The 20,890-nt window shown below is 43.1% G+C and overlaps 1 protein-coding gene across 27 annotated transcripts in view; it reads left to right on the top strand.

Moving 5' to 3' along the window:
- FNBP1 (formin binding protein 1) overlaps window positions 1-20,890 on the top strand; it is a 96,948-nt gene that overhangs the window by 59,136 nt on the left and 16,922 nt on the right. For 4 of the 27 annotated variants that reach the window (XM_038156275.1, XM_038156279.1, XM_038156270.1 and 1 more), the window contains exons 7-13: window positions 4,164-4,292; window positions 6,029-6,175; window positions 9,626-9,823; window positions 11,198-11,380; window positions 16,040-16,126; window positions 19,245-19,259; window positions 19,409-19,444. In XM_038156275.1, coding sequence (XP_038012203.1) covers window positions 4,164-4,292; window positions 6,029-6,175; window positions 9,626-9,823; window positions 11,198-11,380; window positions 16,040-16,126; window positions 19,245-19,259; window positions 19,409-19,444 — 795 coding nt within the window. Of the gene's footprint in view, window positions 1-4,163; window positions 4,293-6,028; window positions 6,176-9,625; window positions 9,824-10,785; window positions 10,813-11,197; window positions 11,381-16,039; window positions 16,127-19,244; window positions 19,260-19,408; window positions 19,445-20,890 lie in introns of all 27 variants that reach the window. The other 23 variants (XM_038156282.1, XM_038156283.1, XM_038156290.1 and 20 more) reach the window with 17 other exon arrangements.

Raw genomic sequence — 20,890 nt, 5'->3', positions numbered from 1 at the left:
CTGATTTAATTCAGACCAATATATAAAGCTTTACTAGTGCTGCGTGTTTGCAAGGATTATGGATGAGTTCCCTTGTCTGTCATTCTTTGGTCTCATTCTGCTCTGCACTGACTGCTGAAGTTGCATCTTATTGATGAACTGCTGGTGGTTTCAAGCAGGTGATAAGAAGGCTCACACTAAATAGATCTCTCTAACATGAGTTTCAAAGGTTTGCAGGGTTAGCTTTCTCCTAATTTCTTATTTTAAAAAGGAAAAAAATACCCGCATAAATACTTAAGTCAGATTTCAGTGCATCATTGTCCTACCCTGGCATCTCCTTTCTGGTATCTCTGAGCTCCTGGTAGAGTCATTTAGCTGAACTAACTCATTGTTTTTTGGGAGTCTGGTTTCTGCAACTCAGTTGTTAAGAAGAAAATCTGCAGGAAATGTAGTTAACATCATCCTGAGAGAGCAATGTTTTTGCTCTTCCCATTACCTTAAGAGATAGATGCCACAGTTGTGTTGACAGCTCATATGGCCATTGAATTTAGGGTTTTCCACCTAAGGTGGGTGTGCTGCTGAGGCCTGATTTTTTAAAGAATATTTTTAAAGTTCTAAAGACAGCCACAGAAATCAGCACTTCGCAAGTTAACACTACTCTGCAGTTAGCTACTGTCCTGCATTCTTGCCCATCAAGCAACAAGGCTGTATAAAAGAAGGGGAAAAGATTGGGTTTGATGCTATTTAATGGTGCTGCTGCATGGATTCTGAGAGAAGGTCACCTGTAATGAGCCTCACCTGCAGCAGGTGAGCTGTTAGCTGGTTCAGTCTGTCAGAGCTGCACTCCTTTCCCTCCAGTGTTCTCTCAGAGCTGCAGAAACACTCCCCTGATGTGGCTGCTCAGCTGATTGCAGGTGCAGGGGAGCCCAAAGCTCACCTGTCTGCTCCCTGCAAGGCTGGAGGTGCTGCAGCTCCTGGGCTGTTGTTCATTTTGGGGAGTACTTTTCTGGATGAGACCAGCAGTGACATTTGTGACCTTTTGGTTTTGGTGCTGCCACATGAGCTTGGACAAGAGCTGCCTTAACAAACCCAGACTTTGGGGGAGGAATCAATGCCTATGTGCACTGTGAATGTTTATTTTGGGGCAAAAAAAACCTGTTACAAAGGTATGTTTGGGGTGGGAGATGTGTGAAATCTGTGCATCTTTTGCAGTGCCAGACATTTGGAAGCAAAATGCTGCTCTTCTCCCCACAAACCCCTCAGGTGTACATACCCCTTTTGCTTTTCTGCAGTGCTGAAAGGTGACCTCATTCTTTTTTCCTTTGAAGAGGGGAGTTTTTTCCTGCATTCAGAGTCCCTGGCCCTGACATCTCTTACAACTGAGCAATCTGTCAGCCTGGAGAGGTGGATTGTGTTTCACATATGGGGCTGGAAACTGAGCTCTTGCTCGCTCATCCCTGCCCAGTTAAAGGAGGGAATATGTTGACTGAAAGCTGCATCCCAGTATTGTTCTATCTCTGAAGTCATCGTCTGGTTTTCCAGACCCCAATAATTCCAAAGCCTTTCCTCCTGGAAATACTGTTCAGAGCAAATCTTTTAGCATTAACTCTAAGAAGCCCCCTAAAAACCTTCTCTGAAGCTGTTTGCATGCACAAGTGAGCAGCAAAGAGGCAAAACTTCATTTTTCTGTAAAGCCCAGCTGTAAATTACACCTGAAATAACTTCTGTGACTCTCTGCAGTTCTGGGCTACTGCATCCATTACTCTGAACGTGAAACTTAACATCATTGACTTGTTTTTATCATTCTGTGCTTCATCAGAGTGCAGGAGTCTCACTATAAGGTACAATTCTGGAAGTGATGATGTTAGAGGAAGTGACATACTGAAATGAAGTAATAAAAACTTCTAGATTTTAAAAAAATGTATTTATTTTCAGATCCAAATACCTCATTGGAAAGATATTTAAACAGTTTGAAGCTTGCCAAATGCATTAAATGGCCAAGAGAAACAAAGCATCACTAAGGCTCTCATACAAAAAGTTCTGGTTTTGGAATGCACCCAATTTTATTTACTCATCTGCTGCCTCCTCTTATTTGGGGCCAGTTAAGATAATTTTGGAAGCTGAGTGTCTACTCTTGTATACATTTAGCTCAGAATTACTTTGTCATATCCAGCCAATGAGTTTGAAAATGAACTCTGATGGCTTTAATGCTTGCAGGGTCTGCCTGGAAATGTGTAATAATGGATTTCTTGTTTTTCTGCTTCAACAATAGAGTCAAGGGACAAATTCCTCAGTTGCATTATTTGAAATTATTTTTAAAAAAAGAAAGGGAGAGACAGCTGTGTGAGTGGGAGTGGGGCTGGTGTAAAGTCAGCTTAGACAATGGGTTCCTCTTAGGTAGATGAGGAGAATGGGCCTCACAAATGGATATTGATCTGCAGCAGCTGGGACGTGAGCAAGGGGCTGGGAGATGAGTGTGAACCACTCTTACAGCTGCTGCCTTTCCATGGCTGACTTTGTTTTCCTGGTCAATTTGTATTTGTGGCACAAGGATAAATTGTTTTCCACTCGTATTTAATGTAGCTGTATGTGAGTGTGTGGATGGCAAAGTTTAATAAACTTTATAGCACTTGGGTAGGGAGATGATTTATGTGTCTTCTTGGAATTTGATTGCAGGAGGTGAATTTTCTGGAATTAGGCGCTCATCCTTTGGACAGTTAAAACTCCTGGGAACAGGCAAAGTTGAATATATGTCTTTTATTGGATTCACTTATTTGGTTATAGTCACATTCTTCTCCATTTGATGCTACTGTTTCATCTCCTGTGATGCACTTAGTGCCCAGTGTCTCCTCATTCTGCTTGAATTATTTCTGTAGAAAGAATGTGAAGGGGATCTGTGAAATTCCTACAATTGACTGTAGAAGCAATATCTGAATTGAGGTGAAATAAATTATTAGGTGAGATGTGCAAGCTCTACAAATGTGGAGGAAGGCTACTTCTTTACAAACTGAGATTTGAAACCTCCTGGCAGAATTTGTTACCTTCCAGTTATGATTACAAAAACGTTCCATGGTTTGGTATTCCGTGGATTTCTTGTCAGGACACTATTGTCTGCTTGGAACAGTTCAAGGAATAACCCTGTTCTGAACTGGTTTTTATGGGAGCCCACTTAAAATATGCTAGAATTCTTTGTTGTGTTGTGTCCCCTGAAACGTGGTTTTTAAAGCAGCATTTCTCTGCCTTGTCTGAAGGGATTATTCAGAAATTCAGCAGCAGAGCTCCAGCCAGAGAGGGGGAGCTTCAGTGCGGGGAAGGCATAGGGAATTTTGGAAGAGAAGAGAAGGAAGAGCTGCTGTGTGAAGGCCAAAGGCAAGGAAGGAAAAGGCATCTAAACCAAACAGATGGGAGAGGCAATAAGGGAAGAATATTGGGCAGTGAAACAGATAACAGAAGGCCTTGGGAACAGAACTGTAAGGGGAGGAATCTGAAAACATGAAAGGGTCACTTGGGGACAGATTATTCTAGGGAAAGAAGTGAGATTAATTGCCCAGTGCTCTGCTATGTTGGGTAGCAAAGCAAATCATCTGTGTGGGTAAAAATAGGAAGGGAGGCATCTCAGCTGCTGCTCAGGCTCCTCTTTCCTTGTGTGCTTCATGCCAGGGCTGTGTGAGCAGTGTGGAGAAAGGGCTCTGCAGGGCACACAGTTAAAAGGTGTTGTCATGATTATGTTGGCTAAAATGAGACAAAACCGTTGGGTTTTTCCCACTTCCCTTTCCCCAGAAAACCCTGCTCAGCAACAGGGAAGCAGCTCATTAGAGGAAAGCATCAGATGACCCCCAGCAGGGCACAGGGGGAGCCAGAAGTGAGTCCAAGAATGTGCTGGGAAGGTGCCTGTCCCGTGGGCAGGTGGAGGGGCCAACTTGATTTGGTGTTTGATGTGCAGTTCAAGCAGAGGTTGCTCATGGAATGCAAAATGGTTCACGAAGTAGCACATGGTAACCCCAGAAAGGAGCAGCAGCACTGTCCACACTGCAGCTTGAATGGCTCACACAAGAGGAGTCAACCAAAAGCTGGTGTTCAGAGTCTCATAATGTTCCTGGATAGCAGGATGAGGAGTACCACAATGCAGTTGCTTTCCATGTAGCCTAATTATAAATTATAAATTTCTTTTGGTATTTCCTCAGGCAAGACAGCAAGCCCAGCTAAGACATCAGATGGCAGAGGACAGCAAAGCTGAATATTCTTCCACCCTACAGAAGTTCAACAGTGAGCAGCATGAGCATTACTACACACACATACCAAACATCTTCCAGGTAAGGTCACTGGCAGGGCTCTAGAGTAGCCCATAATCCTGTGACAAGAATATATTGCTCATCACCTCAGTTCTCTGACCCTGACTTTTAATTTTTGGTGATTTTTTTGGGTCATTCTTAGCAAATTTTACATGCAATCTGCCACCCTGAGAGCTGGTAGGATAAATTATCCCTTTTTCTCAAATTAGAGATAAAGGGATCAATAACACACAAGGAAGGTGACGTTGAAGTGTCGTGACAGATGAGGACAGCCTTTGGAATCTTCCCAGTCTGTCTCTGTTCAGCTCCTGTGTCTGGGGATGAGGGAGAGCATCACTGGGGATGGGATGCAGCTGGGGATGAGGGAGAGCATCACTGGCATTGTTGGGGCAGGAGGCAGCTGGGCATTGTTCATCTGTGAAGTCCAGCAGCCCTTTAAAACCTGGCTGCACAGATGGTTAAATGTGAACCACAAGAATTCTGCAGCAGTGAGTCCAAAGGGTTTTAAGCAAGCTCCTGATTTTGTCTTAGGGTGCCTAAGGACAGGCTGCAGAGGAAGAATAAAAAAGCCATCAAACTCATTCTGAGTGAAGTTCTGAGTTTGTGCTTGAATGAATGAATTGAGGTTAATGTAGTAGAACAGAACTTCTAAATGACTGTTCCCTTGTAATGGGTCATGAGCATCAGAAGTGGAAAATGCAACCTTTTCAAGGGAGGACATGTCACATGCTTGTCACCAGATGAGCAGGAGCTGATATTTGCGTGACAAACATGCACTTCTTCCCCACTGCTGAAACTTGTGAGCTAAATGGTCACCTCCTCATTTGCCTCATGGTATTTCAAACCAAGGCCTTGAGAGAAGCTGTTGCTGGAATCAAGCAAATGCTGGAGCTCAGGAGCACTCTGATCTGTAGGTGAGCATGGTCAAGTCCTGCAGATGTGCTCTCTTCCCTGTCAGTGCACCAGGGAGCTCCTTTTAGATGCTGAAATAAGTTGTTTTGTAAAGAATTTATGTTGCTTGTGGATCAGTCAAGGCAAAGAGGATTTTTGACTGCTCCTGCAGCCCAGTGAAACAGGCTGCTCCTGTCCATGCGCTTCTGTATCCTGCTATAATTTGTCATAATGGGATTATGCCACATTCAGTTTCCCTCTGTGGTAAAGGAGAGGCTCCTGGAAGAGATGCTGGAGATCCTGGAACTGGATCTGCTGAGCAGCGAGGAGCTGTGCTGTGAACAACACGTGATGTGTTTATTGTACATGAATACATCAATACATGATGTATTGTGAACAAGACATGATGTACAGGACTCCCTCAACACCACAAATTACCTTCTAGGGAAAAGAAGGGGAGACATCAAGATCTTTGTTTCCTTGGATTCTACAGTGGAATGAAAATGAGATTGTTCTGAACATGCACAGAAAATGGAAGAATTTGTTGCAGAAATTCTTTTAAAAGCCTTAGGAACCATCCTTACAAAAGTCTAAAGCTGGGGTTTGACAGATCAGCATTTTTTAACATAAAAAGTTAATTGAAAAATTTCCAGTAATGGTAAAAGAGATTACTTTAAGAATGACACTTTTATGTGTGAGGGAACAGAATCACTTGGTGCCTTCCTGAGAACAGCTGTCCTAGTTTGTTCTTAAAAATAAATTTAATCCTTAAGTTTTAAAGTAGTTGATCTAAGCTGGAGGGCAAAACTGGGTGAATCTGAGAAGTTAATCTTGATGTTTGACCTGAATGAAATGTAATATTTTAGAAAATACAAGAGATGGAAGAAAGAAGAATCGTGAGGATAGGTGAATCCATGAAAACCTTCGCAGAAGTCGACCGCCAAGTGATCCCCATCATTGGGAAGTGTCTGGATGAGATAACAAAGGCTGCAGAATCAGTGGATCACAAGAATGTAAGTGTTGCATTGTTGGTTGGCATAGTATTGATCTCAAATTGATGGAGAATGAAATCCTGGGCCCAGGCTCAGCACAAGAGCTTTGCAGTCACGGAATTAACCCAAAGAACAGCTTCTTGTCCCAAGCTGCTTTGTCTGAGGCAGGATGTGCTCAGATTATTTCCCAAATCTACTTAACATCCAGAAATGCCTTTCCTGCAATACTTTTAATTTTTTTTTTGTTTTTATTAAGGAATATTCTCTCATTTTATTAGGATAATTACTTTTTAAGATATTGCAATTTAAAAGTAGGCATCACCATGTGTTGTTGGACTTAGTTTCAAATACTTAATCACCAATTCTTATAAAGGTTTCTATGTTTCATAATCAGAAAACTGGCTATTTCAGAAACGCCTTAATTCCAGTTAGCTTTATAATAATGAAAGTATTTAAAGTATTGGCTACAGGAACTATCGCAAAATCTTTCTTTCTGTAAAATATTTCTTTGCAGGCCTGAGGTTTGCTGGCAATCTCTAAATGAGCAAATCTTGATGTCTGAACATCATTTTCCTTCACAGGATGCAAAGAAACCTTTCTGATGGAAAAGCTGATAAAGATTTCAGTTGAGCTTCCTGGTGTGCAGTGACCACAAGGCCAAATGTGTTTTCTGTTTTGTTTGCAGAGTGATCTGCTCCCTTCCTACATGAAGCCTCTGTTCTTCCAGCCTTTCTCATGGATCACATTAGTGCTTCAAATGCTGACAGCATGTGTCTTGCTGCCTGTTTGAATTTCCCATAGATGTTTTTCACTGAGATCTTTTCTGAGTTGTTCTGTGCCTGGAGCCATGAACTGGCAGCATAACCCCAAGGCTGATGTTTTGAAATTAATCCTCTGCTCTCTGTTCAGCAATTGCTCTCACAGAGAGCAGCATAGGAAACCCAGGGGTCTGAAAGCCACTCTGAGTGGGAAAAGGGGGAATTGGGGCAGCAATTCCCATATTAGAACAACACACTCTGCTTGAGGTCCAGCTTTTGGTGCTGCGTGGTGAAATCATGCTGGGGAGATCCATATCTCAGCCTACACTCTGCCCAAGTCTTCTTAGCAAAACAGACATTAAAATTAAGCTGGGTGTTGGAATCAGGGTGAATTTTATATTCTCTTGCTCACAAATAAGTCTGTGATGGCTCATACACAAGTGTGACATGGGCAAATGATGACTTTGAGTATTGATAACTGAATTTACCAGGATCTCCTGTAAACACCGTGCTGACAAAAATTTATTTAACCAAAATAGTTATATCTGAGCAGCTACAAAGGGTTTAGGGTGTCCTATCTGGAACAGTTATGTTCATAAAGAGTTCTTTCTCCTTAAATATCATCAAGGATTTTTTTCATCTCTGGAGCAGTCATTTCTAACTGTGTTGATTATAATGAAAGTGCTGGGTTAGTTACTAAATGTGCAACTGTGTAAATAGGATTGCTTTATGCCCTCACTGCACTGCATAGAATTCCTGTTAATGCCAATAGAAACTGCCTGGACTTAGCAGGGAATACTGATTTGCTGTTTCTGTGTTTCGAAGTCAGTTTAATTTTTTTTTTCCGTTTCCCCTTTCTAACCACTTGAACAACACAAAGGTCTTGTGGCAAGTGGGAGCTGTGGTGACTGCCAGGTAACCTGTGCAGAACCTGATTCAGAGGGCTCTAGCAGCAGATAAGATGAATTTGTTATGGGCTTGGAGTTCCTGTTATGACATTATCTCTGTGATACATGGAGCATGCTGGTTATTTTTAGCTCCATTGTAGTGGAAAGATGTTTTGAATAAATGGAAGGAACGCTCTAAAATTCAGAGGGGAAAAAGTGAAAGCTCCATGCACAGGATAAAATACCAGTGGAGTATTTAATAGAACATCTCTTACAATCAGAGAATGTTTTCTGTGGGAAGGGACCTTAAAGCCTATCCAGTTCCACCCCCTGCCAAGGGCAGGGACACCTTCCACTATCATGGGCTGCTCCAAGCCCTGTCCAGCCTGGCCTGGAACACTTCCAAGGATGGGGCATCCACAGACTCCAGGCTCTTGTAAACATCTCTCCATCTTTCCTGTAGGCTCCCCTAGGTACTGGAAGGCAGCAGCTGAGTCACCCCAAAGCCTTCTGTTTTCCAGGCTGAGCAATCCCAATTCTCTCAGCTTTTCCCACTCTTTCCCCCCTCTTTTCTAATCCTTCTTCATCTTGGTTTCATGTCTAGCATTAAAAATATTTTCAAATTTAGATCTCAGTAAGTTTAATGTCAAACAAGGATGGGATAATGGAAAGTGTTGTTCTACCTCCATAAAACTCATGCAGGAATTTCATGGTGCCAGCTGGTAGATTAAGGATCTTAAATCCATGTGGATCTTCACAATCCCATGAAGATTTTTGCAAAGCTTTTCCTATATCCGTGTTCTGCTCAATGGAGCCTGGCCTCTGGATATGTCTATATCCCAGCAGATTTCTCCTGAGCAGCATTTTACCTACAGCCACTCACAGAACCTGTGAAATGCCTTCAAAGCAACAAGTTCTTTTTATGTAACAGGGCAGTGATGCTCTTCTCTAGAGAATAAGAAGATATTTGTGTGCCAAGGCACAGCAACTCTAGAGATCTTGCAATACAGCTGTTAGAGTATAACATCATCTCTCTTCCCAAGAAAACAAATAGATAAGAAGTCTATCAGGATATTTTTTTCCTGAGTCCATTAGATATAAATGCGTTTGGCAAGCTGAGGTCTGAATTTGATCTTATGTATAATTAATTTTGTTTGTAGACTTGAGTAGGAAGAATGCTATGGATTGGTTTGGCTTTGATTTGGTTTTTTTGTTTTGTTTTTTTTTTTCTTTTCCCAATGTCCAAAACAAAAGAACAAAGCCATTGTACACAATCTACAGCCAGTTTGGGGTGACTTAGATCCCTCCTAGCAGTGCCAAAAGGGAATTTGGCTTCAGTGGCTCCTACACTAGGGCACAGGGCTGCTGGTGTGACCTTGGACTGCTCAGATGTTGGGTAAAGCTCATGAAATATTTACAGCCATTTACTGTCACTAAATTCACAACCAACTTGTTGACTTGTGGCAGAGTGATCACACAAGAGCTCTGCTTTATAGGAGTCTTTATTGGGATTTTTCTCTCATTTGCTAACAGCTGTATTCCCAGCAAATCTGTACCTTAAATCTTTGTTACGAGTCACTTACTGAAGTGTGATTTGCTTTTCTAGTCAGTAAAGTTCATAAGCTCTTTCTCCTTTCCAGCAGAAGGTGGAGAGACTTTCACTGATCCTGGGCTCTGGAAGGGCATTCACTCCCAGGAATGAGCCTGGGCACTCCCAGGGTTGGTCCCACACAGACAAACCTCCTTGTTCTGCCTTAATGTGCCACCAATCTGATGCCAAGCCTCCCCTGAGATGTTTGCACCTGTGTTGGTCTGTCCCATTGCAGGATTCCCAGATGGTAATAGAAGCCTTTAAATCGGGGTTCGAGCCTCCGGGAGACGTCGACTTTGAGGATTTCACACAGCCCATGAAGAGGACAGTGTCTGAATCCAGCCTTTCCAACTCCAGAGGGGATGGGAAGTCAGAGCCCAAGTTCGGTAGCAAATCCAAGGGCAAGTTATGGCCATTCATCAAGAAAAATAAGGTACTGATTTGCAAACTTGAGCTTGGTGCTAGTATGTGTTCTGTCAATAACCTGTGTCTTGTCTAGTAATCTTGGCAAGTTTAGTTTTTAAAAAGTGAATTTTAGATTCAGAAAGTTAATAACTGATGTCTTAATATGGTGTTTTGTTGTAGTCTTTGGTTACTTAAGTTTCTTTATAACTTTAATTATTTTTTCTTGTATAATTTCGTTAATTATGTTGCAGTTTTTAAATTAATTTAACTTTAGTTGTCACGTCTCTGCCATGGTCCATTTCTGTTCCTAACTCAGAGAAGGAGTTGTAAACCACTTACCTAGTGCCATGTGTGCCAACTAACATTGTTACCTGTGGGAAGCTTCAGTGTGGCGTTACTGTTTTGACACTCCTCAAACTCTCCTTGCCTTTCCATTTGCGTTGTCTTTCCAGTCTGTGCACTGGGGTCAGCAGGTGGGTGGCTGGGAGCAGGGAATGGCTGGGATTCACTCTGAAGCACAACTAATGGAGCAGAACTAACTGAGCAGTTGACTGTTTAAAAAAACCATATTAACTTATGTACCCATTAAACCTTTTTCATCCCACTGTCATACTTTACACCATAATGCATGGCAGCATTTATCTGGGGTTACCAGGGCGTGTCAGGGGGACTGGACTCAATCAGGTTTCAGTAACACTGATGGAAGCCCAGAATAGCTTTGTTTTTTTGACCTCACTCTTGCTCTGACCCTTTACCAAACCACTTAAATTTGAGTTTTAAAAATCTCCATGTTCTCAAGGTGTCATTCCTGTAGTGCTGGTGTGGGAGAGGACTCGCTGTCTGGTGCTTACATCAGTGTAGCCAGAATAAAAACACAACCAGGACTAACTCCTGAGCAGATTCATAGAGTGATCTGTACAAGTGAAGTGTGATGCACGTTGCTGAGGTGTGATTTGGAAGCAGGAAGGAATGTGGTTTGTTGTTTTCCAGATAATAGAAACGCTACTGGGCACTAAGGTACCTTCCTTATCTGATCCATTTAAATTCAGGTATTTGAAAGCTCTATCCATATGCATTATTGCGAGCTGTCCACAGAGCAGAACAGGGCAATTTATGGGGATAGTGCTGCATGGAAGAGTCTGCATGAGCTTCCTTCAAAATACTTTTGTGTTACTCTTCTGTTGCATCACTTACTAATACTTTCATTTATCACAACTCTTCATTTAACACGACTCTTAACTACTGCTTTCTCCCCTCTTTTAAACCATGGCCTTTAATATTTAATTATTAAATTGTTTTTTTCTCTGGATTTCAAATATTGGTTTTGATGCTTATTTTCGTTTTGTGTTTTATCTTTTTATTTTGGTTTTTATTCTGTCACTTCTCCATCTCTTATACGTAGCTTATGTCCCTTTTAACATCCCCCCATCAGCCCCCTCCTCCTCCCCCTGCCTCTGCCTCACCCTCTGCTGTTCCCAACGGCCCCCAGTCTCCCAAGCAGCAAAAGGAACCCCTCTCCCATCGCTTCAACGAGTTCATGACCTCCAAACCCAAAATCCACTGCTTCAGGAGCCTAAAGCGCGGGGTAAGTTCTCCTCTGGATACCTCTCTCTCTCTCTCTCTCTCTCTCTTTTCTTTCTTGCGCTTTTATTGCACGTTCTGTTACGTAAAAACTTTTGTTTTGTGAACGGTTCCATTGTGTTTTATCATAACATGCAGACAAATCCAAGGGCTCCCAACATATCAAGCCGTTTGTAGTCAAAACCCCCACAATGAAACCACAAAAAGTACAGTTCCTGGTGGAAATGACCCAGCTGGGTGTCCTGGGGGAGCAGGGGCTGGATAAAATACGGAAGGAGGAGCTGAACATTGAGTAATGCTCATGTAAGAAGTCAAAGTCTTTAGTTTTTCTCTCTGCAGGGTGGGTTCAGCTCAATGTCTGTGTCAGAAGATGAGCAAATTAGGAGGGATTCTAGGAGATAATAGTTGTGATTTCAGTTGGTGAAAGTTCAGTCTGCAGTGATGTGACATTGTCACTGGAGCAGCGGGAGCTTTGTTCCAGCCACTCATCTCGTGGTTCAGGTGCTGCAGTGTTAGTTTGAGTGGTAACTCTGAGTACTGACATAAGAAACTGGTGGGAGGAGGAAGGTGAACTGATTCTGGGTGGTAAGAAAGCCTTTCCATGGTCCATGTGCCCTTTAAGCCAGGGCTGCCAGGCCAGGGGAGAGTGGGACACAATTCCCAGCACCACAATGCACAGTTTAAAATCATATTCTGTGTGCAAAAGCTTTATTGGTGCAGTATGCAAGCTCCACATGACACAGGAGAGGTTCTGAGGGAGCAGGGTGTGGGATTCCCCTGCCAGCAGTGTGTCAGTGCTGGTTTAAGCATTGTGTGGTGGAAAGATGCTGAAAGCCTCTATGGCTGATTTGGGATGCACCTGGGTTTAGGTCACACTGGACCAACACTTTGTGACACATCACCACTGTTCCAAGCTCAGTGTCCCTGTCTCCTTTGCTGCTGATAAAGAAGGAAATATGGCCTGAGGCTTTCCAGGTCAGCTGCTGTTCCTGTTGCTGACAGCAGCTGTGGTTATATTCATAAACCAATGTTGAAGTGTTTGCATGGAGTTAAATCCTCTCATTGGTGATTTCCATAAGCAGTAAATAAAATGTCGGATCCCCGAGATAAAATTTGCCATTTTTCAAACAAAAATAAGACTTTATCTTCCTAGAAACTCACACCATGACATGGTTCTACTGAAAATTTGCTGGCACAGTGTGGCTCTGCCTCCTAGGTGAAACCCTTAGAATTATTTTCTCCTGTAAAAATTACAGGAAGGAAACAAAAGTGTTCAGTATTTTAAATGTTTTTTAGAGCAGACAGTAACAGTGAGGAAGTGACTACTTAGAAAAACCCAAATTCTGCTCCAGGCACTCATTTAGGACTGAGGACTGGAGCTGTATGAAAGCAGAGATGATTTCCATGGGGAACTTCAGTGGCTGGTTACAAAGAACTGAGAGCAGTGCTGTAAACAATGCACTGTCTCGTCTGGTTACAGACCGAACAGTTAAAAATAAAGATGTTTTAAACAGTTTCAGTTCTTTGCTAGGAAATTGCCATTTAATGGGACACTCAGAACACACAAAAATCCCATTTCTTCCCATCCCTGTTTCATTGGGGAAGTGGGAAGTTTCTAAGCTGTCCAAAGGCAGGTTCTGTACATGTCCCTCCTTACCTCAGTTGCAATTTGGCTCAGAGCATCTTTTCTCAGTGGTTTTTCCAGGTGGAGACAGACTTTCAATTCTGCTTGTGCAGCAGCAGAGCTGAGGATGTGCTGGGTGGTGGCACCACTCCAGGGGTGGCAACTGGAGCCCTCCTTGTCCTGGGCAGTGCTGGGTCATTTTGGGGTGAAGGCACTGCTGGAGGTCAGGGGCTGTGTTGCAATCTAATGCTCCATAGTGGCATTCAGAGTACAGAATGTTGAAGTGAATATTTCCTACTTGACTTCAAAGTGCTGGTTTGTAGTTCCATGGGCACTTCACCAGTTTGTATTTCAAATGTATGAATCCCTACTGACTGATTGCTTGGCCATGTAAGCAATTATAACAAATTGCTTTTCACAGTTCCTGAAGGAAGGCCATTATTGTATATATTCACTATCTAAGAAATCCAAGCACAACTTAAGAATTCTGCATGCCATATTGTTTCAAGTCCTTTGTGTAAAAGGCAAAGTATTGAGAACAATGTCCTATAGTCTTCTCTGGAATCCCTCAAATTTCTGCTGACACATCCATTGAGAGTGTGCAAGGAAGGGCTATTGCTAAATCTTCATTTAAACCTTTCACTGTGTTCTTTTGCTATTTCATTTCCTTCCCCTGCCAGCTACCAGGATGTTTGTGTGTAAATACTTTTCCTGCCTGACTCATCCTGAGGATTTGGAGTCCAGTGTTCAGATCATCATCTCTTATCCCAGAGGGATGAACTCAGGCCCCTTGGATCATTTAGAGATATGGAGGAGGAGGAAAGGCTGAAAACCTCTGGCAACATGCTCTGTCTCATTTGGAGACTTGTCAAATTCACATTTTAGAGCTCCTTGGTGATTTGTATTTTACAAATGGTCAGACTAAGAGATCATCCAAGTGCCATATGACCTTCAAAAATAAAATCATTCTAACCAGGCAAAAAGAAAATCAAGAACCACCCACAAATCATTTCAACGTATTAGGTGAAAAAGAACATTTGATCTGTACATCAGGGAAGAAACTTTTTGGAAGGTCATGCAGGGACCAGCAGGGCAGCACAGTGTAACAGGAGTTGGGACTCTGGATCATTTCATTTGCTCTGAATTGTCTCTGCACTGCTGGGTTTGTTCCTTGGCAGAATTCCCCTCCAGACACCTTCAGTGAAGGTGCCCACAAGGCTCTTTAAGTCATCTTTTAGAGTATTCAGCCAAATTGCCAAGCAGGTGCTCCCTGGATTTCTTGATAACCTGAGCTCTCAAATCCTACAAAGCCAGGGAAAAAAAGTTTACTTCAGGAAAAAAACAGGATCACGCTCCTTTTTTGCACTGTCTTAAGGAATAAGGAAAAGAAAAGTAGCTCTTTGCCATGAGCAAGTCCTGAGACTGTAGCAGGATGAATTCCAGCAGCAGGAATTGCACATTGTAATTGATCCTTGAAACACAACACAGGCATGGATTCCCATACAACTCCTCCATGAAATCTGGGAGATCAGAATGTGTCTGGAGAGGGAGAGTGTTTTAGCAATTTCCTTTTAAAATTTTGGTTTAGCGTCTTAGGTTGCATTTGGCAAAATCACTGGTGACTGTTAAAACGCATTATATAATTAGCTATGATATGTTCTGTGCCCAGTCTGGTTTTAATTTTGCTTCCAAACCAAAAATCCAATGAATCTTGTTTTCATGGAAGGAAACAGATGCCTGAACAATTCACAACAGATGCAAGGTTAATGTGGAGGCACCAATACCAATATCAGTGGTCACTGCCAATATGAAATCCTAGTCTGTTAAAAAAAAAATTAAATATTTAGGTGCTGACTCTTGTCAGTGTCTATGGTTTTCTAATCACATTTTTGTATTTCCCTCAAAGCCTTTTTCTTCTAACCCTAGCAGCAGAAATGTCCATTATATGGAACACCATAAAACTGTTAGAGCAGTTATTATGGACCAAAGCTAGGAGAAGGGGAAACTCTCATACCTTTTTTTGTGAGTGTTTTTTCTAATAGCTGCTTTAAAAGACACTATAAAATTAGTGTAGCACTTCAAATCAACTTCATCTCTTTAGGGAAGTTAAAGCCAGAAGAGCACAAAGAAAGAGGAACCAGTTACATAACTTATAATTTCATTTATGCTTGCTCTGCTTTTTCTAATTCCATTTTGAGGACAAAGGAAACTCGTTATTCTGCTGGTTGGTACTAATTTTGTGTTCTTTAGTTTTATTGCTGCAGCAGCAGTAACATCGGCACCTTTTTTTTAAAAGAGCAATCCTCCAAACTAACAACATCCAGGGGTAGAACTTACACCTTTGAATGACTCCATGTGCTCTGTGCTTGGCTTTCCTCCCTCTCCCCAGAGCCCGGGAAGTGGCTGAGCAGGGGGGATGTTCTGGGAGCTGGGGCAGACACTGCTGCCAGTATCCAAGGTCCATAAAGCACATGGAGGAAATTTTGTGGTTTCCTTTCTAGTGGAAGTTGTTGACTTCATTACAATGTGATTTTATTTCCATTGCACCCGTTGCTGTGTCCCTCCCTGCCCGTCTCCTCTGACACTCTGCACTCCTGTCCCTTGACACCCAGCTCTGAATCTGCCCCACTGATCAGTACTTTGTTGCGCTGTGAGCATGCAGAGGCAGCAAGCAAACCACCCCTTCTCCAGCCTGCTCTGCTCTCTGCCCTGGAACACTTGCTGTTCCAAAGTGTCTCTCTCTGTGCCAAGACCGGGACTTTTTGGTGGGTGGGGTCATGAAATCCATGGTTTGTTCTAGCACGGAGAGAGATGCCTTCCGTCCTTGGTATTTAAACAAGCATTTAAAAATACCATGTTTTCTGATCTCTCTGAGCATGCTGAACTCTTAATACCCACCTGGCTCCCAGGAGGCTCCCACTCTGCACTTTGAGGGTAGTCAAACACCAAGCTGTCTTTTGCTGTAGAAGCAGTGAACACAGAGATGCTGCGCTCGTCCCCGGTGTAACCAATGTGTGTTTTCTCTTGCTGACTCACCAGCAGACACAGTCTTTGTATATTCACAAAGAACTCATGAAGAGGACTTTAGGGACACCCACGTGTGCCGTTGAGGCTAGGGAATATGTTGTAAGTCTGAGTATGGTGTGACCAGCCCATACTGTTGCTACACAGTCGCTAACCCCACTTACAACGCCGGCCCGAGTGTGCTGTGGGAATGTGCTTTGTCAAAGAGCCAAGGAAAGAAAATTTGGAGGGAGGCAAGTGGCAGCTTACAGTGTGATGTGCAGGAAAGATAATGTCTGCTAGTCCTGGAAATGCTGAAATTGGCACAATTAAAGTAGTTGGACCTGTGAAATTCAAAGTGTTGCGAACAGGTTCTGCACATGGATTTTAAATGATTTAATGAATGCAGTCTTGAGCATCACGAGCCCTGATGGACAGGAATTCTGTGCCTTGGTTGTGAAGCATTCCCTGGAGCCTTTGGAAGCTTCTGTGAGCTGTCTATAATGATGACAGTTCATGGAATCAAGATATGTGACCTCTAAATCTGCTACTTGGACAAAGCAGAGTATGGGGAGATTGTTACAGGGCCACTAAAAAAAAAAAAAAAAAAAGAAAATTACCTCTTGGTTGTGTGTATGGAAATCCAATGATTTATTTCAACCCTGTTTTCTGTAAGTGAGGTTAGTGGCCGTGACTGTCCAATAACACATGGACCTGCTGGCTTTCATGCTCTCTCATGTGTTATTGAAGCTTGTGGCTCTTAGACTCTTCATTTTTTCCCTGCAAGACTAAGCTAGGCTTGGTTTAAATTGACAGCTTGAAACACATTTGCTCATTTCAAGGAAATGTAACTTATTTGATCATTCGGGGGGAAAACGCCTTTGTTCTCCCAGGAGCTGTGAGCGAGTTTCTAGCTGTGAAAAGCCAATAGAATGGGCAAAAGTAGTTACATAGTGTTTAATGCAGATTTATTTTCAATCTGCTTCTATTTGTTTATAGAAACTGAATCACTGTCACGTAAAATTACCAGCAAATTTCAGAAATGGAAAACTGTGAACATGACTTATTTCAGCATTTCATTGTTTCCAGCCTATGAACTGCTTTATTTATACTGGTTATAACAATCCTTGATGTACTATTTGGAAATGCTATTAATAAGTTCTCTATTTTTGTCATACTTAACAGCAAAAGAATTGGGCATACAGTGCCTGTAATCCCTTTCAAATTTGCTGAATTTGCAGCAAAAGAATAGCCTTGATGCAGATGATTCTCCGCAGTATTTAGTGCCTTTAGAGTGAGTAGTGTTTAGCCACTAGCGCATGTAGCATACATTTGTGCCTTTTTAGAGTGCTTCATAGGTAAATATTTATTCTGCACCATGAGTCTTGTCTGTATCTATGTACAAGAATCTCAATTTGTGCTGATCATGTCTATGCTAAAGTTCACAGGAGTGCTAAAGCAATGATGCAAACACAAGCTGCCTACGCTGAATTTCTTCAGACCATTCTTTCTCCTTCTATGATTGCTCTCTCCAATGGATTGGTTTTGTTTGCTTTATTTTTTTAATGGCCTCTTTAGCTCAGAGGGTGAATTTCTTCATGGCACTGTGATTATTGTCATGTGTTTGTTCCCTAATGGACTGGACTGCAGAGGGAAGTGTCACTGCTGCCTTGTCACTGAAGGGTCAGTTCACATGCAGCATTTCACTGTTATTCCAAGATCATTGATTTTCCTTGAATGGCTGGCATGTGTTGCTGTAAAAGTCCTGGTAACTAATAGGAATTGTTATTTTGGGGGAAAAGAGAGTATTTCTTAAATCAGCTGCCCACAAGAGGTGGGGAGCCTTTATTTTAAATCCCATCCTAATGAACTGTGTTTTGCTAGAAATGGAGCATCTGTTTGAGAACACCATTGCCAGGAGCTATTGGTAGAGATAAAGAACTTAAATGGAAAGAGGTTCCCAAGTCTGGCAGCACAAATCCTTGCCTGGAGAGAGGCATTTTCCAGCTTTTACCTTCCAGCTGTTGCTAACATGGAGCGTGTGCTTTTATGCACCTCAAGTTTGTTGAGTAGCTGGAGTGTTTCACAACTGCCCCAAGAGCTGGCAGGGCAGCTCAGTGCCCCTTGCTGGAGGAGGAGGAGGAGGCTGGGTGGAGTTTGGATTCTCCTGTTCTATCTGGCTTTAGATCTCCAGCAGCAGCTCGCTTGTGCTTGGCACAGAGCTGAGCACTGTCAGTCCCCCTATCTCTTGGAAATCCTTCTGAGCTGCAGCTGTTCTGTCATTTTGCAATGATGGAAGAGGCTTTGGGAAATTTGGTGGTTGTGTGCCCAGGCACAGTTGTTCACCTGGGAGTTCCTGGGGCACCTGCCCAGAGCTGTGTGTGCAGGAGAGGCAGGGCAGGTGCTGCTCCATGGGCACACACTGCTTTCCCAGAGTAACTAAAAGATAATGTTTGGGCTCTGTCCCAGGAAATGTGGTAACTTCTGAAGAATTAGATCATGTATATCATTTAAGGAGGTTGAATAATGTCTTACCATGCTGTCATAGAACCAGTTTGGTGTCAAGAGAATTGATGGTTTTTTTCCTCCTCCTTGGGCCTGACCTTGTCCGACTATGGCCAAAGTACGTTTGAGTCTGAGTATTTATTTCTGAATTGTTCAAGAATGTGAAATGGCTTTCTGTGCCTGCCTGGGCAGCGCTCTGCAGTCCATAGGGACAGTCCAGGGGTGTTGTCCTTTGGCTGTAGCCAAGAACCAGGCATTCCCTGCAGCTCCATGGTGCTGGGTGCTGCTGGAGCTGCTCCTCTCCTCTCCACCAAGGTTTGGCTCAGGGCTGACCCCCCCCAGAGCCCTTCCATGAAGTGGCTGATGCATTTCAGCACCTTTTTGATCTGAAGTGACAGCTATGCATTTGCAAGCTGTGAGTTTTTCCCACCTCAGTGCTGTGATGAGAACTCCCAGTGTTGTTGGTGTAGCTGTCGTCAGTCAGTCCAGGTCTGATCCCACCTGTGCCCAGCTCCAGCATTCCCATTCCCATTTCTGGCCAGGTCATGGCAGCTGCCCAAGCCCATCTTGTGAACTTTTGCACAGATCTGTTAGTGTGACCCATTTTGCCTTCCAACAGCAAGGGGATTGTGTCATTTTATTGTAACGTCAGCCTCAAAAAGTTCCTCTTCTACTGATGCATTGTTGTTTTTTCTCTCTCTCCCCCCACCCTGTATCTCTCCAATTTTACATGAAGCTTTCTCTCAAGCTGGTAAGCACATTTACAGCATGCCTGTCCTGTGTTTTAATCACAATTTCCTGTGTGTGTTTTAATGTGCACTGTGCCACATGTGACATGACACTGAAATTAACTGTTAAATTTGTTTCTTCTTTGTGTTTGCTTTTTTTGACATTTATCAGATAAATCTGAATACACAGGTCTGGAGTCTAATAGAGGTGATCAGAATTCAGTCTTCTAATAAGCTGCTAAAAAATTAACTCTAATATATAGCTTAGTTTTCACTTTTATAATCTAGGGCTATGAAAATGTAGAAAAACAGTATCAAGCAATTCTGCTACTGTATAAGTATACATTAAAACATTAAAAGAAGGGGAAAAAAATAAAATAAAGATGTCTGTGCTTGCTGGACTTTTTCCAGAGAGCCATGCATGTCTTTCTGTGCAAAGTAGCTGCCAAGTTTGCTTTCCATGTCCAGTATTGAAATCTGCATCATTATCACCTACATTTTACAGCCCTATGTAGTTCTTCAGAATAACCAATAATGACATTAATTCAAGTCCTGTAAACCTTAACCAACCTCAATCTGATCTGAATTTGCAAACTGAGACATATGAGTCTGTGTGAATCTTAAATTCCATCTTGGATGCAGCTGGGAAGGTTACTTGAACTATGGTAAGATAAAGATGTTACTGAGCTGGAAAGGGAAGGGGTGAACAGACCTGGGAAAGCAAATTACGTGCTGAACTCCATGCACAAGGTACTGTTTTGCTTGAGACAGTCCACACCTTGCTATGTCCCTCAGCTTGGCCACATTCCTTTGGCCCTGGAGAGCCCCTCAGCAGGAGAACGTGCCGGGTTTGCTGCCCCACCTTGTGCAAACACGCGAGGGTCACAGCCAGTGGTGGCATTTGGGGACCTCAGGATCCACAGGAGCACCTGAGCTGGGTCAGCTTCCAGCCTGTCTTCTTGCTCACTAGTTTGTGCCTTTGGGTGCTCTTTCCCTTCCCTGTGAGGGTGGGGAGGCCCTGGCACAGGGTGCCCCATCCCTGGCAGTGCCCGAGGCCAGGCTGGACAGGGCTTGGAGCAACCTGGGATAGTGGAAGGTGTCCCTGCTCGTGGCAGGGGGTTGGATCAAGATGAGCTGTAAGATCCCCTCCAACACAAACTATTCTGGGATTCTACATTTATCTTGTGCTTGGACACATCGTTGTGGGCCTCTTCTGCTCATGGCAGCTCGTCCAGCTCATCATGGGCCACCAGAGCTGGGCCTGGAGCACCTCGAGCACCTCTGGCAGTTTTGGGTCCTGTGGCTGCTCTGGCAGCACAGTGACTTTCTTGGGCTCCTTTAGCAAGGTTGCTTCTCACTGAAGACCTGTGGTAGGTCTGAGGTATGATGGGAGTGCCTGGAATACGTGCACACCTTCTTTTGGCTGTTGCCAAGCCACTGTCCTGGGAGTCCACTGCGCTTATAGCAGACTTTCACTCATTTTCTTGGTCACAGTGCAAGTGTGCAGCTGAGTTAAGCCTTTGTATGTAGGAATAAATCCTCCAAAAATGGCTGACATGGCCTTTCCCTGGGAATTGCAGAAATTGGAAAGATGTGCAGGGAGGGCTGAGACCCATTTTCACCTCAGATGGAGAAAAGCAGCTTTTTGTAATCT

The sequence above is a fragment of the Motacilla alba genome, chromosome 17 (genome assembly GCF_015832195.1).
Source record: "Motacilla alba alba isolate MOTALB_02 chromosome 17, Motacilla_alba_V1.0_pri, whole genome shotgun sequence".
NCBI classification, from domain to species: Eukaryota; Metazoa; Chordata; class Aves; order Passeriformes; family Motacillidae; genus Motacilla; species Motacilla alba.
Note: the sequence above shows the minus strand (reverse complement) of the source record. Positions and strands in the feature narration are given on the sequence as shown.